This window comes from Fragaria vesca, linkage group LG2 (assembly GCF_000184155.1).
Source record: "Fragaria vesca subsp. vesca linkage group LG2, FraVesHawaii_1.0, whole genome shotgun sequence".
Classification (NCBI taxonomy): Eukaryota; Viridiplantae; Streptophyta; class Magnoliopsida; order Rosales; family Rosaceae; genus Fragaria; species Fragaria vesca.
The window spans coordinates 19,516,334-19,535,095 of record NC_020492.1 but is presented as its reverse complement, the minus strand read 5'-3'; the positions used below and the strand labels follow the sequence as shown (position 1 = coordinate 19,535,095).

Sequence of the window (18,762 nt, the reverse complement as noted above, 5' to 3'; positions counted from 1 at the left end):
AACAAACTGTCATCTGCAAATAGAAGATGTGTAATTACCGGAGCCCCATCACAGACACGGATGCCCTGCAGCGCACCCTCCTCCACTCGATTTTCCAACAAAGTAGAGAACACCTCCGCACATAATAAGAATGGATACGGGGACAAAGGATCACCCTGCCGCAGCCCTCTGGAAGGAGTAAGAGAACCACACGGCTTACCATTAATTAGAAAAGAATACCTGACAGTAGACACACATTGCATAATCAAGTCGACCCAGACACCACAGAATCCTAATCGCAACAAAACAGCCTTTAAGAATACCCATTCCATTCTGTCATACGCCTTCCTCATATCCAACTTCAAAGACATAACCCCCTCCTCTTTATCCGAATCAATAAAATGAGACACTTCATTGGCAATCAAAGAATTATCTGTAATCAACCTGCCAGGAATAAAAGCACTCTGAGAGGGAGAAATAATACCAGTAAGATGTTTCTTCAACCTGTTCGCAATCACCTTACTGCAAATCTTATACAGGACATTACACAAAGCTATTGGTCTCAAGTCAGAGACCTGCGTGGGGTTCGCAACCTTAGGAATCAGACAAATGTGAGTATAGTTCACATCCCTCAACAATTGCCCAGAAGAGAGGAAGTCACGCACCGCCACACAAACATCTACCCCTACCGTCTCCCAATACTTCTGAAAAAACTCCGGAGGCATCCCATCCGGACCCGGCGATTTAGTCGGGTACATTTGGAACAAAGCAGCTCAAATCTCTTCGTCCGAATAAGGAGCAGTCAGCTCCTCATTCATCTGGTCAGACACCCTCGGCCGAACTAAGTTCACCACCTCTAGCATCCGGCTCTCATCCGAATGTTCAGACCGGAACATGAAAGAGAAGTAGTCCAAGATAACCTTCTCCATTCCATCCAAAGCTGGTTTCCACACACCAGTCTCATCAAACAACCCAGCTAAGCGATTCTTAGCTTTCCGATTAGAAGCAAACATGCGAAAGAACTTGGTGTTCTTATCACCCTCCGTGAGCCAGGTCACTTTTGAACGCTGTTTCCAGTACAATCTTTTCTCCTCCAAGAAACCCTCTAGCTTGCCTGATAAAGAAGCATGCTCCTCCAAGTTCCCAGACGACAAGGGAAGTGACATAAGTTGCTGCAACCGGCCCCGGATCAACTCGATCTCCCTCTTCCTGTTCCCAAATGTCATATACTGCCAAGAATTCAAAGCCATCCTAGTGTGAGCAATTCTGGACATAGTACGATACATGGGAGTCCCCCCTTCAAAATGACTCCACCCTACCGCAACAACATCTCGACAGCCTTCATGCGCCGTCCAAGCCGAGTTGAAACGAAACCGGAACTGCCACTGCCTCTGAAGCGGCTCTTCCTGGAACACCCCAATAAGCAAGGGAACGTGGTCACCGTGAATTGGAGGAAGGTGAAGCACGTGGGAGGCAGGAAAAACATCCAGCCAGGAAGGTGTCGCCACTGCTCTGTCCAGCCGGCATCTCACGTCACCCCCTTTCCAGGTGAACGGCGCACCCCGAAACCCTAGGTCAAAGAGCTCGGCATCATCCAGGGCACCCTGAAACAGTAAAATCTGGTTAGGGTTACGAGCCAGACCACCCTCCTTCTCATCCTCATGCAGAATCTCGTTGAAATCCCCAACCACAATCCATGGAAGAGAAGAGTCCCCTGAAAGAGCCTGAAGAAGATCCCAAGAAAGATGGCGATTAGCGGCCAAAGGCTGGCCGTAAAACCCAGTGAGGCGCCAAGTTATCCCTGATGCATCCGTAGCATGGACCTCCACATCAACGTGGTACCTCGACTTCGACAGAAAGCGGACGTCCAGACCATCCTCCCAGAAGAGAGCAACCCCTCCCGATTGCCCCACGCTGAAGACAGCCTCACAATTCCGATAACCTAACGTAAATCGCAGCCGATTTAGATATTCCTTGTCGTTTACCTTCATCTCAGACAGAAAGATAAACGATGGCTTCTTCTGGCCGATTAGGGTTTGAAGAGCTTGAACGCAGCGACCGTTGTTAAGACCTCTACAGTTCCATGCCAAGATCTCCATGGCAGATGTGCGACGCAAACCCTAGCAGTGAGCCAGACCTCACGAACTTTTAACTAACATCTCCGATATCACCATTAAATCAAATCTCTTGTTAACAATTGTTGTTGGGTTAGAGTTAAGGTTTGTCAAGCTACGTTTAATTAGTTTAATTCGTTTTTAAATCAGAGTTAATAGAAAAGAGGAATATAAGCCAAGTTTAAGCCAACAAAATTGACATTTTTAAGAACTGAAACCTGATGGGAACGACCAGATTAATCTTATGTCATCCCATCCGCAACCATGCAACAAGTTTTCTATCCATGAGTACTAATATCTCTTCAAGGCAAATAAATTAAGAAAAATTTCACTGCGTTTCTAAACTTGGCTAGTAAAATAAAATTATTTCTTCCCCCAAATTTTTTACCAGGGTCATTTCATGAAAAGCTTGGCGTTAGCTACGGAAAGTGGTCGACGGAAAAGTTGCTAAAGCTTCAGAGAAAAAAAAGTACAACAGGAGTGACAGGACTGTGTTACTACTTGCTACAAAGAAGAAGCTGAGCCTGAAATAAAGTAGATTCTGTCTTTCTGGTAACAAGTTATTTATGGCAAGACCCCATGTTCCAGAATTTTATGTAACTTTCAGTGGTGAGATTTGGGTAATAAAGAGGAGCGCATGTTACTGAGAGTGAATATGGATTTTTATGGCGTCATAAATTAATTTTGACTCTTGGAAATGAACATGTTGGTATTATTACACAAATTGAAGTGGACCGTTACTACCATTCATTCTGCTATTGAAGACGATAGTCATGTGGTCTTTGACGAAACACTTGATAGTGCTTGGGCTGCATTCTTCTGTTGGCTTTAGAGTACTTGGGCCATCTTCCCGATTGTCTTGTTACGAAGTGATTTTTCGATTGTCACATTCGTCTACTATCTAGGTCAAATTTTGGGGTGCTTACTTTTCCCATTTCAAATATAGGGAGCAACTTTTTCCCATGGTGAGCTACTCAGTTCCTTTGCCTTCATCTTTTACTTTTAGTTTGAATTCGATTTAGAAATGTGTATTGTTTGTTATAGCACATTCCAAGTGGCTGATAATAACATCTTAGGGTAAGGATCAAAACCAAATTGCTACCCAGAAGGCTTGGGTGTCCAGAATAAAAACGAGTTTCTTGAGAACTTGGGTGCTTGAAGAACTGCTCAAGCCCTTAGCTAGTAGTAACAGTTTGTAAATGCATCAGAAGCTGTTCTTAGGTAGAAACGTAGAAACCAATCGTTGATGCTCACGTTCTCAGAATCTCAGCCATTAGAAGTTGATTGATTTGATTAAGATGGTGATTGATTATGACCCCTACTGCAATCCCAACAATAAGCTGTACCAACCATTTTCTTGAACCAATCACTCTTAATTTCTAGTCATACTGGTTTCGGGTGCACCTAATCCATGAATTTTCCTTTGCTCCAACTCGTTGATGTCGATGGCCTGAAAACAAAACACTCTAATTCTCATCCTGCACATTGAAATTAGAAGGTTAAACTTGAAAGATAAACAAGTAGGGGAATGAGAATTGCAAAACGCGTATTGAAAACTAATGAAAATTGAAGTCTCTCGTAGTCTTGAAGCCAACTTCCCTGTGCCAAAACCATGATCAAAGATGGCCGGCTTGTTTGACCGAGTCTTAAAAGCAGGGTTCTGAGATCATTACCCCCAACTTGGCCATAGGAGAGAGTTCTGGCTCCCACTCATCATCAGTTGGAGACCACTCCTTCATAGAACACAATTATTCTCTGGGGCCAAATAGGGGACAACTTCAGCTTTCTCCAAGGCCTACAAGGTTCAAAGACCTCAGCTCTGTTAAAACAGCAGAGCAAGGTTCAAGCAATTCTACTTCTCCTTAAGCTCAGTGATGCATTGATAAAACACCAGTTGATGAACATAATTAGTACCAAGTTCATCAAGTTCAGTATTTTACAGGGAGCTTTTAGAACTAAGTTCATCAAGTTTAGTATTTTTCAAGTTCATTGATCAACCACCAGAAACTACAGAGTTCATCAAGTAACAAAATTTCAACCACAAACATCCGAGTATAGAAAAGTAAGAAGATTTTATTAATAACTTAGACAATAACATAAAAGACTTGCACATACAATACAACGAACTCTACAAGATACAAGCTCTTTCAACACCTATACCTGTGTAGGCCTAATCTATGTATGCGTATATTGAAGGAAACTAAACAAAGGCAAGTATCTACCCAATTTACCGAAACCTAATTATCAAACCGCACACCCAGAAAACCCAGAAAACTAAGAACTGCTTACTTACCCCAGACCTAATTACCCAGAAACATTATCGAAACCTAAAAATACCCATTGGAACCATTATCACTACTGCTGCTGCACATCTAAACCCAGAAAAGAAGAAAAAGCGTCTGCTGTTAGGTCGAATTGCAAGCTCATCGACTTTCCCTTTGAAAAAATAAGGGGAAATGCCGAGAATCATAAACCCGATCGTTTAGCTAGCTAATATGTAAAACCCAGGAACAACTGCTGCACATGCTTGAGTGTATAATCAAACCGGACCGGGTCGGACTAAGATAAATTAAGGCAAAGCTTGAGTATATTGCTGGCGGCTTCATCGATGTTCGAAACCACCGCCCCCTTCTTTGCGAAGAAGGAAGGAAGTGGGAGTGAGCTCGGAGGAGGGGAGGCTATAGAGGAGGACGGCCCGGCGTAGAACCCGAGAGCAGGGTTAACCGGGTCAGCGAGACGGGTCTGCTTCTTCGGACCCTTCTTCGGGTTTTTCGGACCCGAAAAAACTGTAGATCCGAGATCTGGAACCTTCTGGTTCTGTTTCGGAGGGGAGCGATTCTCCTTGGCTGGTGGGAGCTCCTCCTTGGCTTTCGGGAGCTCCTCCGGCTTGGGGAGCTCTTCGCCGCGCTTGAGGATTTTGATCGAGCCGGTGAGGAGGGGAACAGGAGCTTTCTGGACCGGGGAGGCCGGCTTGCGCTGCGGCTTGCGGCGGTCGGGCTGGGGACGAGCGGCCTTGTTAGGGGTAGGGTTGCGGTGGTGGTACTTCATCGGAAGAGAGAGGAGACCGTGAGATGAAGGGTGTTTGAGGCAGTCTTGTGGGCTGAGAACTTCGACAACCATGGTTCAGATCTGGAAAAGCTGAGAAGGATTGAAGCTTTGTGGAGAAGAGGAGGAGAAAATCAAAAGGAGTTGGCTTTACAGAAGCCCTTTACAGAGAGAAGAAGGAGAAGAGGAAGAAGAGAATGAGATGTGGTTTGAGATGATAATTGTGAGGGGGATTATATAGGGAGGGAAAAGGTCAAAAGTAGAGGCGAAACCCAGTAGGGGAAGGATTGTGGCGTGTCTGTAGGGATTAAAGGCGGTTGTGGAAATGCAAGCCCACTCTCTCATGGGATTGGGGTGTCCGACACGGATAGGGAGTCCCCTCACCCGTGTTGTTTAACTTGTTTTAAGGGTTTCTTTTGCAAAGTAATTATCTGTATAGATATTCCATGTGGTAAAAGGTTTCCTAAAAACGTAACAAATGCTTTTGTTTTGATAGATGAGTTAGGATTAGATTAGGTAACAAGTTTGTTTCTATCAAATGTAACGATTGCATGATTCGTAGTTTAATACTTGAAAAAACGGTGAATGTGTCTTCTAGTTTATTTAATTGTTAGATTTTTTACTTTTTTTATCTAGATATTTCTTTTTTATTAGGAGTGAGATAGCTAACCACATCGGTACGTTAAGGAGTAGTACCACGCTCACTCAATTAGTATTCGAACCGAGATCCACAAGACTATCATAACAAAGTCAGACTAGCGACCTCACATGCCACAAGCGGGTGAGAGTTGCCATTCGAAGTTTTAACATGGGGATTACAACGTTACCACAATAGGAAGTTATAAGATTTTGTTTTTATTGAGGTATATACGGAAAACAAAAAAGTTCAAAATTTTATATTAACTTACTTCGAATGTTTATGAAGAGTACATGATTTATTAGTACCTTGTTGAGAGAATGAAAATTACAATACAAGTATGAAATAAGTAATATGACTGTGGTTAAACATATTTTCTCTATTTTTCGTACTTGTAAAATTATATTCTAATTCATCATCCTTCATTCTAGGTACAATCATCTCTTGATTTTGTATAGATAATTATGTTTATAACAATGAAAATTTGAGTATCGTTGTAATTGTAAATCATAAGTCTGAAAGAACATCTTTAATTGTCATAAAATTTCAGGTTTTTTACTCCTCATTGACATGGTGATGCAATAATCAGCACTAATACCGTTCCATTTAACTGCCAACGCCCTAGTTAAGACCCTTTTAAGCATTATTATGAAAGGTTTCGCTTGCACTAACAAATGGGAGTTACATGAACACATAATGGTGGCGGTGGCACTCAACGTGCGCCGTAGCGCGTATAGCAACTGAAAGCACGTTTCTATCTTTTAATTTCTTTTTCTTTAGTCTAACAGGATGTTTCATTGAAGCTCCATTGAAGCTCCGCCACCTAGAAACGCTGTTGGTGGGGACGAGGGTCCGCTCTATGACGTGGGTTCGAAACCACCGCTCTGGCTCCTGGCATGATTATCCACGCGCTTAGCTATTGCCCTGGATTTTTCAAGTAACTACGGATATGCCACTATCAGACCTGTCTCTTTTATTTCTTGCCACCTAATTGAAAGACTAACATTATCTCCTCCTATGAATTTAGGTTCAGAGTGGGAAATAACCAAAATTAATATGTTATGTATTTCTAACAATGAGTACCAAAAAAAAAAAACATAGAGGCAGACTAGCCTTTCTCTCTCTAAAAACTTTTTTCTGCCTTTCTCTCTACCAAACCCACCTGCCTAGGTTTCATCTTCTTCCCCTCTCTCTTCCCCGATCTAGATCGCCGATCTGGATCAGTAGCTTGGGAGTTGGGGGAGAGATGAATCTCCCATTTTCCTTTTTCTTAGGGGTTGTTTATCTGTTTTTCGGCTGTTTTAATTTCCCCACCGTTTCGGGCGATGCTTCTCAGAGCTTGGCTCTGTTTCTGGTCTTGTGGGTTTCGATCGATCCGGAGCATCCGGTTTTTGGTTCTTTCTACTTTCATCGGCTTTTCCATTATGGGTTATCCTCTGTCATGGTCGACGGTCCTCTTTGGGTCGGATTCTTTTGAATCTGATCAGGCCCAACCAATTCCTCTCTTCTTCGGAGGAGATCGAACAGTTGATTATCTATCGCATACAGATACCCATCTAAGTGAGGTTTGCTCACTATTGCACAGGGTGTTGCTTCAAGAATCTGTGTGCCTTATGGTGCCTGTTTCTTTGGTCCTTTTCCGTATCTCACCCACCCCCCCCTCTCCCGTCCGATTCATTCGAGTTGCGGGAACCTTGGTTCTTCGTTCATGGCAGATTTGATTTGTTATGGTGAAGCTGATGTCTGCATTAATATCTGGAAACCTGAAGAATGGAGCTTCTGGACTTGCATGGGTCTTTCCGATGTGCCTTTGATTTGGTTGGATCAGATTATTTCCCTACTTCGTGCTCGAGGTGGTGCTGTGGTCTTGTCTCTCTTATCAGATGTTGCAGTTGTGTGGTTTTACTTTGTTGTGTGTTTGTTTGAGGCTTTTGAGCCATGTATCTCAGGAGGTCTTTGGACCTCTGTGTATATCTTTTAAGTTTTGAATAAAATGTCTTGTTGTCTGTCAAAAAAAAAAAAAAACAATGAGTACAAAAACCTTTAGGATTACGAGAGCATAGCAGCAGCAAGGTTTTTAGTCCTCGCACCCATCAAGGATATCAGTTGGCGTTGTATGTCGGATAGGGACAAATTTATGTTTGGTTTTTATTTTCATACCAAGATCATGAATTAGTAACTGCATTTAATCTCCAAAAAATCTTAATTGTTTGGTGGTGGTCTAAGAGCATAGATTGAGGTGATTAGTGCTTTGGTTGCTTGAGACTATGGGAAGTGACCGACGGCAGGCAACGAGCGCAAGTGAGCACCAACTGGTGGACTGTTGTAGTTGATCGTAGCGAGGGCACGAGGCTAATTCAACCCGATGCTCTTTATGGATTGGGATGACATATGGATTGTAGACCTTATATATAAATGTTTAATGTTGCACTCATTATATTGTGTTCTTGTATTTTATATTTATTTGTAGGGTTTTTCACGCATTAAGATAACATGAAAGCTAACAAGAAATGAAAATGGAGTCGAAGATCAAAGTGATTCCCGCAATAGAACAAATTTGAATCTGAATTTGAACAAAGAGAAGACTTCGTATAAAACTTTAAATTGACGTAGAAATGAAAGTCCATGAACTTGTTCTTTCCGGTTTCCACACGTCTTGGCGAGCGGTCAACATTGGCACAACCAAGTCTAATATTGTAATTAAGCTGAAAACAATGGGCACACTATGAACGAGGTAACGCAACAAGTGGGAAAGAACCTGCACAGGACGAAAACGACAAAACAGCTGGAGCTTAATATTATATGTTTGGACGTGTCTCTAAATGATTGGAGAGTCCTATAAACCGAAAGTAGACCGTCTTTTTCTTTCTACTGCTGTTCCAGAGCTGGATACCTTCGACGACAAGGTTGCATAAAGTTGGCTACAGATAATTTTTAGTTGGCCTCTTGGGCCTTAGCCTGGGCTAGTGTCTGCGGCTCTGGAGCTAATCAAGAACAAAAAATGGTCCTCAGTTCATAACGAGCAATGGGCCTCTTGGACTCGTATCCTCTTAGGTCATTTGGTGGTTTAGTGGTTATATGTGTCGAAGACTTGAATTCTTGACAATGTTAGAGGACATGATGCTGAACTCTGAAGGATGGTCGCGCCATGTATGTAAGTGTGTGTTCTTTTGGGATTAAATGAAGAGAGATCATTCGTACTAAAGAAAATGTTCAATATAGACTGAAAAATATAGTTAAGTAGAGTTACTATGAGCCAATTCGATCAATTTATAATGCCAACACTAGGTTTGAACTGTTTTCCTTTGTTTTTTTTTTTTGGGAAATGAAATATATTCATTGAGAGAAGAGTCCTAGTTGCTTAAACGGTTTACAAAGAGCATAAGTAAATACAAGAAAACTCATCATCTAAATCAACACAGAAATAGACACCGAAGAGTTTTCTTGCCAACAAAAAAGAGCAGCGACCAGACCAGCCGTGCTCAATCCCCTTCTACATGAGGGCAGGGCAATCCATCATTGCAAAGAACATTAGTGAGAGAAGGTGGTCGCTGGGAAGAGGATCCACCCTTCCTAAGGCAAGCGATGCGGCTACAATACAGAACTACGTAGCTCCGGTCACCGTGAGGCTGCAAAGATGATCGTGTCAGAATGCTTATACTCTAATTCCAGCAATAAAAGGCCATGTTTTTTTAGATATAAGGAGGCAAGAATCATCAATCATGGGTGGTTTGAAAGCATAAAAGGTTAAAACACCCAAGCAAGTTGAAGAATAAAGCTTCTTCTTTGCCCAAAACAATCCAGTTGAAGATCAACAGAGACGACTCATTTTTATAGAAAGATATGAATGCCGTAGAATACCCTATAATGTTACTTGTGGGCTTCAGGTTTTCCATTCCAGGCGACGCTTCATTGGCATGAGAATTGATAATTGTCGACCCAGAAGCATTGTGATAATATGTCACATCATAAATCAAAGTTGACATGACCAACTGATACATAAATTAGGTGCTAGCAAAACTGTCGGTGAAAACCAAATCAACAGGGACTGCCTTTCAATATTGGTGTGGGAAATTGTATACGTAACCCACATGCTTTGAGGGACAAAGAAATATATTAATGAAAATGTTAAGATAGAAGAAAGAAGAAGGAGACGGGTGATTACTGGCTATAGTAATTGAATTAGAATTTAGTTGACAAACTGTGGAATGATTAATATGAGCTACATTTCAATCTATTATATATCCCCTTCGTTACTAATGTCATAGTAATATATGATGTTCTAATCGGATGCAAAGGTTGCTTATTTGACAAGTTGTCTTCGCACACATATAATATTATCATCTATTTCTAGTAATTAATTAACTTACAATTCAGTTATTGTTGTTAGAATTGTTCTGCATATAACAATTTGATGTGTTAACTATCACGCACAACTATGGCTAAATTAGTGATAAACGATCGAATAAAACTCATTCAAACGCGAGTAAATGTTTTAATATTATTATCCGTTTAACTCTGAGGACCCAAAGTCGGATGATCAAGATATCATATTATTTTACAAAGGTAAAACATCTAATTAGTTAACGAAAAGAAAGTGTAGTTGTTGAGCACAATGTGAATGAAGACTTGAGGTGAACAAAGTCTTTAAAAAGCATTACACCTATAAAATAGAAGATACCAATCTGTTTCATGGTTGATCTAAAACCAAGAAAAGGTTAAGACAATAAACTTTTTCGATGAATCATGATCAATAAAAGTTTGTTCATCTTTAAATCTTGTCCAAATAAATTGTAGGTCCAACTTTGGTGAGTGCAATCTCCATTTTAACATGTCTTGCTTCTATCATTCAGGAGAAAAAGCAATTTTATAAAGAGATTAAAGTTACAATGATTCATATAAGTGTATTGTTACGATCTTATTGTATGGTATATTAATGTATAATATGTGTTTTTTTTATGTCATGAATAATAAAATTAATTACAACTAAAAACGTACAAATCATACATATGTATGTGATAGCGTACTAATTAAATGTTCACAAAATAGATCTATATATAAAGTGAAACCATCAATCTATTTGCTTATTAATGGATTGAATTAATCAAGTATCTATCTTATACAAAATATTCTAGTTGACAAATCATATCAAACAAAAAATCCGACTAAGGTGTGAAACAAAAAAATCTCACATCCAAATTACATTACATTTATTTGAACTCACCGAATTTGATTGCATGAAGCATTAACCTCGACTATGGTGTTTTTTTCTTTCTTTCAACAAAATGAGGTGTAGTGCATGGAATTATCTGCGCAAGTCCACGTCTGAAAACAATCACACAAACACATGGTTCACAAAAAACCAAAGAAGAATTGACAATTTGCTCCGTATCTAACTCTTATTCTTCATCTTCAGTGATGAACCTTAAATTTGCAGCAATCAATTTGTAATGTTACAACTTATAAATTGTCCTCTATTGCATTGAAAATATATCTAATAATTCGAGTGTGACACTCTAACCACATTATATCTTTGACTAATCATTTTCATCATATGTGGATCTTCATGTTCCCTATAATTAGTTTGTTTTGTTCTTTAAAAAAATCAAATAAAATTAAACTAAGAGAATAAGAAATAGGAAATAATCCCTAGAAAACTAACATGGGTGGTACACTATTTGGTACCTGTTTTTCACCAAACACGTGATAGGCCAAGAAAAAATGAATATTATTGAATCATTGAGGTCTTGGCATTTTAATGGTTGAAATTCTGGGTTTATGCAGCTTGTTTTACCTTGTTAAAAAAAAGAGAGTCAAATATTTACTTTCATGCTAATGATGTGGCATAAACATAATCTTAATGTTCTGGATGAGAATATTTGCTACCCAAAATAGCTACTCCATATTCTCAAATTGGCGGAGCAGATGGTAGCTACCACCAATCAGCCATCTTTGTTTCAATAATTACTTTAGTTTTTATTTATTTTTTATTAAATAAATAATAAAAATTAGGCGAGAAGAGATGATGCGAGTTGACTTAATATTCTTATCAATTTTATTAAGTTCAACCTAGATATAAATAGAAAGAACCTAATTAATGAAACAAAGTTAGATTATCAATTTTACTAAATTACGATCTAGTAATTATGCAATCTCACTGAAATTTAAAACTATATTAAAGGAACAACATCCTTTTCTGTGAAATTATCAGAATTGGTAAAAAGGAGCAGGGATTTTTTTTGGAAAAAAGAAAGAAAGAGAAAGAACAAAGAAGAAGAATCATCAAGAATTAATAGTCCTATATATGTCCACATGATTGGTGTGCACTTGTCCCTGATTCCCCACCCACTCCAGCTTAAAATAACTCCATTCAAAACTTTCCCCTTCTTCTTTATCTTACCTTTTAACTTTTGCAGACAGTAGAACCTTTTGCAGCTAAAAAAAATAGTTGATGTAGACAGTTAAAAAACACAGCTTCAAAAGACTTGCTACTTGCTAGAAGAGAAGGTCATCTCTAGAATTCAAAATACAGAGAGAGAAGAAGAAGACCCAGAAGATCCAAACCACCCCACCTCTCAATCTTCACAGAATCATTGGCTTCCCAAACCAACTCTCTCTAACTCTCTCATTGGAACTCACAAGAGGAAGAAGCTCATTAGGCGCTCACAAATCTCTGTCTCTTCATGTGCACTTGAGCTGAGCAGAGACAAAGAATGAAGCTTCTTGTTGTGGTTGTTGTAAATTTTGTTGCTTTTGTGCTTGTAGACCAAAACAAGCCATGCCCTTTTTGTGTTGGAGCCACAGTTGTACCTGACCCACTTGTTTCTTCCATAACGGCTCCTCTTCCCTCACCAAACTTCTCACCCATTCCGCCAATTGCTTCATCAATGGCTTCCTTCTCTCCAGGTACACCTCAAACTTTTGCTTTCTTCAGTTTTCATTGCCTGAAACTTGGTTGTCAGGAGAGTCATGGGTCCTTCACCAATTTTGAAATTTGAATTCCGAAATGGACCACTGAATTTCATGCATTTACTACACGATATACATAATTCAGTTTTTCTGATTCTGTCGGTCTGTGTATGGGCATAAGCTTTACCTTACTTTCTTAGATATACGAAATCTCTTTGGCCTTAATGTATAGATAATGCCCATTTCGTCTGAGTTTGCGATAAGATATGAGTCATATGACTCTGTATGTTATATATGTAATCAGGAATTCAACAAGGAAGTGACGAGAACCAAATGGATCCACATAAGAAGATGATCATTGCCCTCACTGTGACTTGTGCAACACTTGGTGCAGTTTTGTTGTCACTATTGTGTTTGTGGTTTTATCACAGGAAGTACAAGTTCCTTAAGAGAAATGCTCAGAGCTCAGGTACTTGAATTTGTAAAGATACTTGCTTTTTATGAATTTAGATTCACATTTGTGGGTCTGGTTATGTTATTTACTTTGGTCTCAGATTCTTTGTTCTGTTTGGTTTGTGTTTGCAGATGCTGAGAAGGAGCTGGCATTGTCTCCATTTTTCGGCAAATTCAATTCCATAAAGATGGTTGGGAAAAAAGGGTTGGTTACAGTAATTGAGTATAAGCTAATAGAAAAAGGCACTAGCAATTTTCAGGAGAGTAATATCTTGGGCGAGGGTGGATTTGGATGCGTTTACCGGGCTCATTTGGATGAAAATTTGATTGTTGCTGTCAAGAAACTGGACTGTGCAACTCAGGATGCGGAGAAAGAATTTGAGGTACTGTTTGTTTGAAATTTGGATTTTGGATAGGTGTTCATGTTTTGATTGTGAATTTTATCTGAACTGTATTCATTATCACATGGCATTGCAGAATGAGGTGGAGTTATTACATAAAATTCAGCATCCAAATATAATTTCCTTTTTGGGCTGTAGTATCGATGGTGACTCAAGGTTCATTGTTTATGAATTGATGCCTAATGGTTCTCTGGAAACTCAATTGCATGGTAATGCTATGATTTCATTCTTTGATTTTCGATCAAGAAACAAGGAACATACAATGGTGCTAATTTAGTTTCATATTTTAACAAATTGTTGTAGGACCCTCTCATGGATCGGCATTAACATGGCCTATGCGAATGAAAATTGCTCTGGATACTGCAAGGTGAGCTTGTTTGCCCAGTTGCTGAATGTGTTCATTGTTATTTGATTCCTACTTATTAACACACTAGCCACTGTTGACCAGAGGATTAGAGTATCTGCATGAGTACTGCAACCCTCCAGTGATCCATAGAGATCTGAAAACATCTAATATTCTTTTGGATGCCAACTTCAATGCCAAGGTAGGGTTATATATAATTTAATGTACCTGTCTCATCTTTCTCTATAAATTATTGAGATTCTATTAAAAAACTGCTTTTGTGTATTATCATCTCTCTTGCATTATACTTACTGAAGCTTTCTCCCTCTTGGTGCCTGGTTTCAGCTTTCTGATTTTGGTCTTGCTGTGGCTGATGGGGCCAGAAATAATAATAACATCAAGCTTTCTGGCACATTGGGCTATGTTGCTCCGGAGTATCTTTTAGATGGTAAGCCTACTAAACTTGTAATAAGTTCATACAAAAAGAAAAACTTAACTTGTAACAATAGCCAAGTTTATTCTTTATATCTCACTGGTTGCAATGCTAATATATTATAGGGTCTTTTCCTTAAATAATCTAATCTAATTGTTCTTTTGGACTCTTGCCAGCTTCTATGGTTGTGAATTTGGTATACACGCAATATGATATTTGTATCAAGTCTTGGGCCAGTGGCTGCACATGTTGTGCCACTGAGCATAAACCAGTACAGATTCTTTTTGGGATGAGGAAATCTCAGAAACTAGTTGTTATACTCAAGTTTAAGTAGCAGTAGTGATAGTATGCATCATAACTGGCTTTGATTTGAACATGAGAAAGGAGAAAGCTCACAGGGTAATTGTTGGATTGCTAAATAGTGCTGAACCTTGAATCTGAGGGAATAGAAGGAAGCATTTTATTTGAAATTACTATCCCAAGATATTTTCATTTGACATGACTTGATTTCCTGGATATATTCAGATTCACAGAGAAGACCGGTTTAGCTATTAAAGTTTCATATTATAAATATGATGCCATATGCATGTCCCTACATGTTTTGAAATGATTAATAGTAGTAATAAGGCCATAAAGATGCACTTAGTAAGAATCACTCTGATGTTTCTGCGCATATGAACATCTTATATGTATCTCTAAGCTTGATTTGCTTTTCATTTTAAGACTTGGAGATCAGAAATCGCTCTTATGATTTTCAGGTAAGTTAACAGACAAGAGTGACGTCTATGGTTTTGGAGTTGTACTTTTGGAGCTTCTACTAGGAAGAAGGCCTGTAGAAAAACTGGCACCCACTCAATGCCAATCCATAGTCACATGGGTATGTATGCAATATATGCCTTTCTCTTAAGGGCTCTCTATGTACATATAAGTTCAACAATGTAAATTATACATATCTTGAAACTTATTGTGTAATGCAGGCCATGCCTCAGCTTACTGACCGATCAAAGCTTCCACACATTGTGGATCCCGTGATCAAAGATACAATGGATCTGAAGCACTTATACCAGGTTTGCTGATTACAAGTACAGTTGTCTTGGTTTTATTTATGCAGGTTTCTGCTGTAGCTGTGTTTGCACTTGATGGACACAAAACTTGATGCGTAAGTGATAAGTTGCACTGTTGCACTGTATCACACAGGTTGCTGCTGTAGCCGTGTTATGTGTGCAACCAGAACCAAGTTACCGCCCACTAATAACAGATGTTTTGCATTCTCTTGTCCCTCTTGTTCCTGTCGAGCTCGGAGGCACACTTAGAGGTACACAACCTGCACCTCCAGTAAACCCCCAAGAGTCTTCTGATCACTGATAAACAACCCATGTTTGATGATACTTCTGCAACACTTTAAAGGTTCGCGCAGCTTAGACAATCCATCGGTCCATATCACACATTGATTTGCTTAATTAGTTTGCTGAGAAGGTTATGCTTTCAGTAATTCAGGTATATCAGAGGAGTAATGTTGACCTGCGCTAGAGTGAAAGGTCTGGGATGGTTTATGACATCTGTAATTTGAACTTGTGCATATGAGGGTATTGGAACACAACAAAAGCTAATTTCATTTCTGACCCTGGTCTTCAGTGTATGAGCTGATTTGCAGGGGTTAATTGATGATTACGTCTTGACTCTTGAGCCTCCTCCCCTGGCCTTGTTTTATCTGAGATGTTTTAAAGGAAATCTCATAATCTCATATGAAAGAAATCGTCATTGTAGATAATAACTCTATTCACACCAGTAAGCACAATCACAGTGGAAGCACCAAAGGCTGTACCGGAGTTGGCACAACTCCGTGATGGCGCTCCGGGCTGTGCTGGCTGCCATTCCAAATTCTCACAAAGTGAACTCACTCAGAAAACCCTTTTCTTTCAATTTTGTGAACTCACAAAGTGAATTGGGTATGGTATATATATTCAGGCCGGAGATTATTACTAATTATGTACACCAAGTATTTAGTCTATTAAAGATGAAGTTATTTTGGCTTATAATTTGAGGTAGAAATCACTTTTATATTCATCTATCAGCAGGATCACCTCGATGCCATTCCCTGGCCGGAAAATTCAAAGCACATGAATGATGAATCATTTGATTATTAGGGTAACCGATCAAGTCTCTACCCTTAATTAGCTAGCTTTATATATAAATTCCTGCTTAATTTTATCTCAAGGTCTAACAAAGTCCCCACCTAGCCTTAACAACTTATTTGCAGCTGAACTAGCACTTAAAAAGCTAATTCCCTCTCCCATGATTCATGAAGATCGAACTAGTATGTCCATCTGAAATCTGAAGGGTAGGCCATCCATGCATGGTCTAACATCTTCAAATTTATTGGAAGCAAATGCATACATCTAATTGCCTTCGTTCTTCTGGATGCAATTGAGGGTCATGCATATCTGTCAAAAGAAGATTACTAGGGGTCATGCTTTCATATTTCATATCATGAAAGGGTTGACCTGGTCAACTGAAAGTATACAGTTAGAAGTTAGAACATTGTCCAGTCCATATGCATTTAGTTTTCTAGTCAAAGCGCGCTATCGATCGGCTTAAATTACTGGGTCTATGAGATTATCTGAGGACAAGATCTGCAGAGCATTCATACGATCTTATGGAAAACGATATTTGCAAAGAATTCGTATATATGATCTTTGAAAATTAACGAATAGATTTTCTGTTCTTCATTTCTGGGGTACACAGATCTAAGTAAACGAACAATCGGACTCAGCTGCAGATCTTTGTGCTTATACGGTAATGGATGCCAATTACTATAAGTCCCTATCAGTCTAGATTGTTTGCATCCCTTTTGGGAACATTCATATATATACTCGATGAGAGTTGTTTTTGAAATTTTGTTTTTCCTTTATATATGCTGTTAGTCTACAGTACGTCCTCAGTCAACAGATCATAGTCATCAGACCCAGACCCAATGTTGTTTCACAATGTTCCACTTTTATGATTAATTGTTGGCTTATTCTCAAATACCTTCAAACAATTTTATTTCCTTCCAAAAATTAGTTGTTCATTGTGTTCTTAGCTAGCTAGCTAGATGGAGATTGATCGATTACAGCTCGACAGTTCATATCTCAAATTATAAGTGGTATTGTACCTATTTTTCAATATTCGAACTTTTTTTTTGATCAAGAATTCAATATTCGAACTTGTTTGTCTCTCCAAGCATCATGCCTCATGTTTTTTTTTTGTTTTTTGAAAGAGTCTGTTAGGACTTGAAAATTGAAATGGTCAATTCTTTGATCGAGCATATGCAAAAGGAGGTTTTGCTGTCTAACATATACATGCGGCTTTGATGAACAATCAAGTTTCTTGCTCTTTGCTAGTTGCTACTCACTTTTTATGTACTTGAAATTGCTGACAACGTCCACCCATATAACTATATGCCTGATCTTTGTGAATTATTCATACATGAAGAAGGGAACATGGTAAAGCCACAACGGGCACAACTCTATGCTAATCCAGATAAACATTTCCAACATCAAAGCATGGCCTTTAACTTTAAGCAAACCCAAACTATACTGCAAGAAAAATAAAATGACATAATAGTAGTGTCCCTAGCTAGTTTTGATCATACATGCATGCACGGATACCATCAGATAGATGAATAAGGACCAACAGAAGTACTAGTAACACGAGCTGAAGTGACTAAGAAAAAGTTGATAATCAAAATTTAGGTACGTAGGCATGAATCAGTTCAGCTGAGTCGATGGATCTGGAAATATGGCACTGGTCTTCTTGGCATTCTTGCTTCCGCAGGTAGCCTCGTACGAGTTGGACACCTCATCATCTTCAGAGTCTGCAGAGGATGACGATGACGAGGAACAGCAATAAAACACAAGAGAGGCTGCAGATTTCACCATGTCATCGAAAATCATTCGCTTCACTGACCTCCTCTTTGCCGGAATTACACTTGCAATGTTTGGTTTCGACCACGCAGTTCTTGTCGCGGTGGTGTTACTGATCAAGACCACCGATGCCTTATAGTTGCTCCTTGAGTGACTCTTCTTCATTGCCTTCTCAGCTGCCATTATCTCAGTTGTCTGGTTCAATCTACGGCTTTTATACTGCCACAGTGCCACTCTGATTTAGTCGGGGAGTCTGTAATGAAGATTTATGAATCTTTGCGCAGCTACTTATACTGGTTCTGATGCAAGGCATGTAACATTGTGGCCCTTACGGCCCCTTAAGATTTTACTTCGAGATTAAAGTGAGGGCCGGGGTTGACTAGCTTGACCCATCAACCAGGCATATATCTTCTAAGGATTTCATTTCACCAAACAAAGCGCGCGATCAACAGTTCTTTTTCATGAGGGTCTGGACCTCTGGTGGCCCTGATGAAAGGTACTATTGATTTTGTGGTTGTCTCGATCAGCTGATCAGCCTCCTTC

The 18,762-nt window shown here is 39.4% G+C and overlaps 1 protein-coding gene and 1 non-coding gene across 2 annotated transcripts; both read left to right on the top strand.

The window, feature by feature from the left end:
• The first annotated feature begins 4,147 nt into the window (after positions 1–4,147).
• LOC101300017 lies at positions 4,148–5,287 on the top strand. Its single transcript, XR_184007.1, has 2 exons — positions 4,148–4,685; positions 5,059–5,287. It is a non-coding gene; the product is annotated as an uncharacterized LOC101300017 (transcript).
• Positions 5,288–12,426: 7,139 nt separating this feature from the next.
• LOC101299729 (probable receptor-like protein kinase At1g80640-like) lies at positions 12,427–15,823 on the top strand. The gene is made up of 10 exons (XM_004290878.1): positions 12,427–12,681; positions 12,989–13,153; positions 13,270–13,520; positions 13,615–13,747; positions 13,842–13,905; positions 13,987–14,083; positions 14,227–14,329; positions 15,073–15,191; positions 15,292–15,381; positions 15,512–15,823. The coding sequence occupies exons 1-10, from the start codon at positions 12,489–12,491 to the stop codon at positions 15,677–15,679; spliced, it is 1,383 nt and encodes a 460-aa protein (XP_004290926.1). The 5' UTR covers positions 12,427–12,488; the 3' UTR covers positions 15,680–15,823.
• The last annotated feature ends 2,939 nt before the right edge of the window (positions 15,824–18,762 follow it).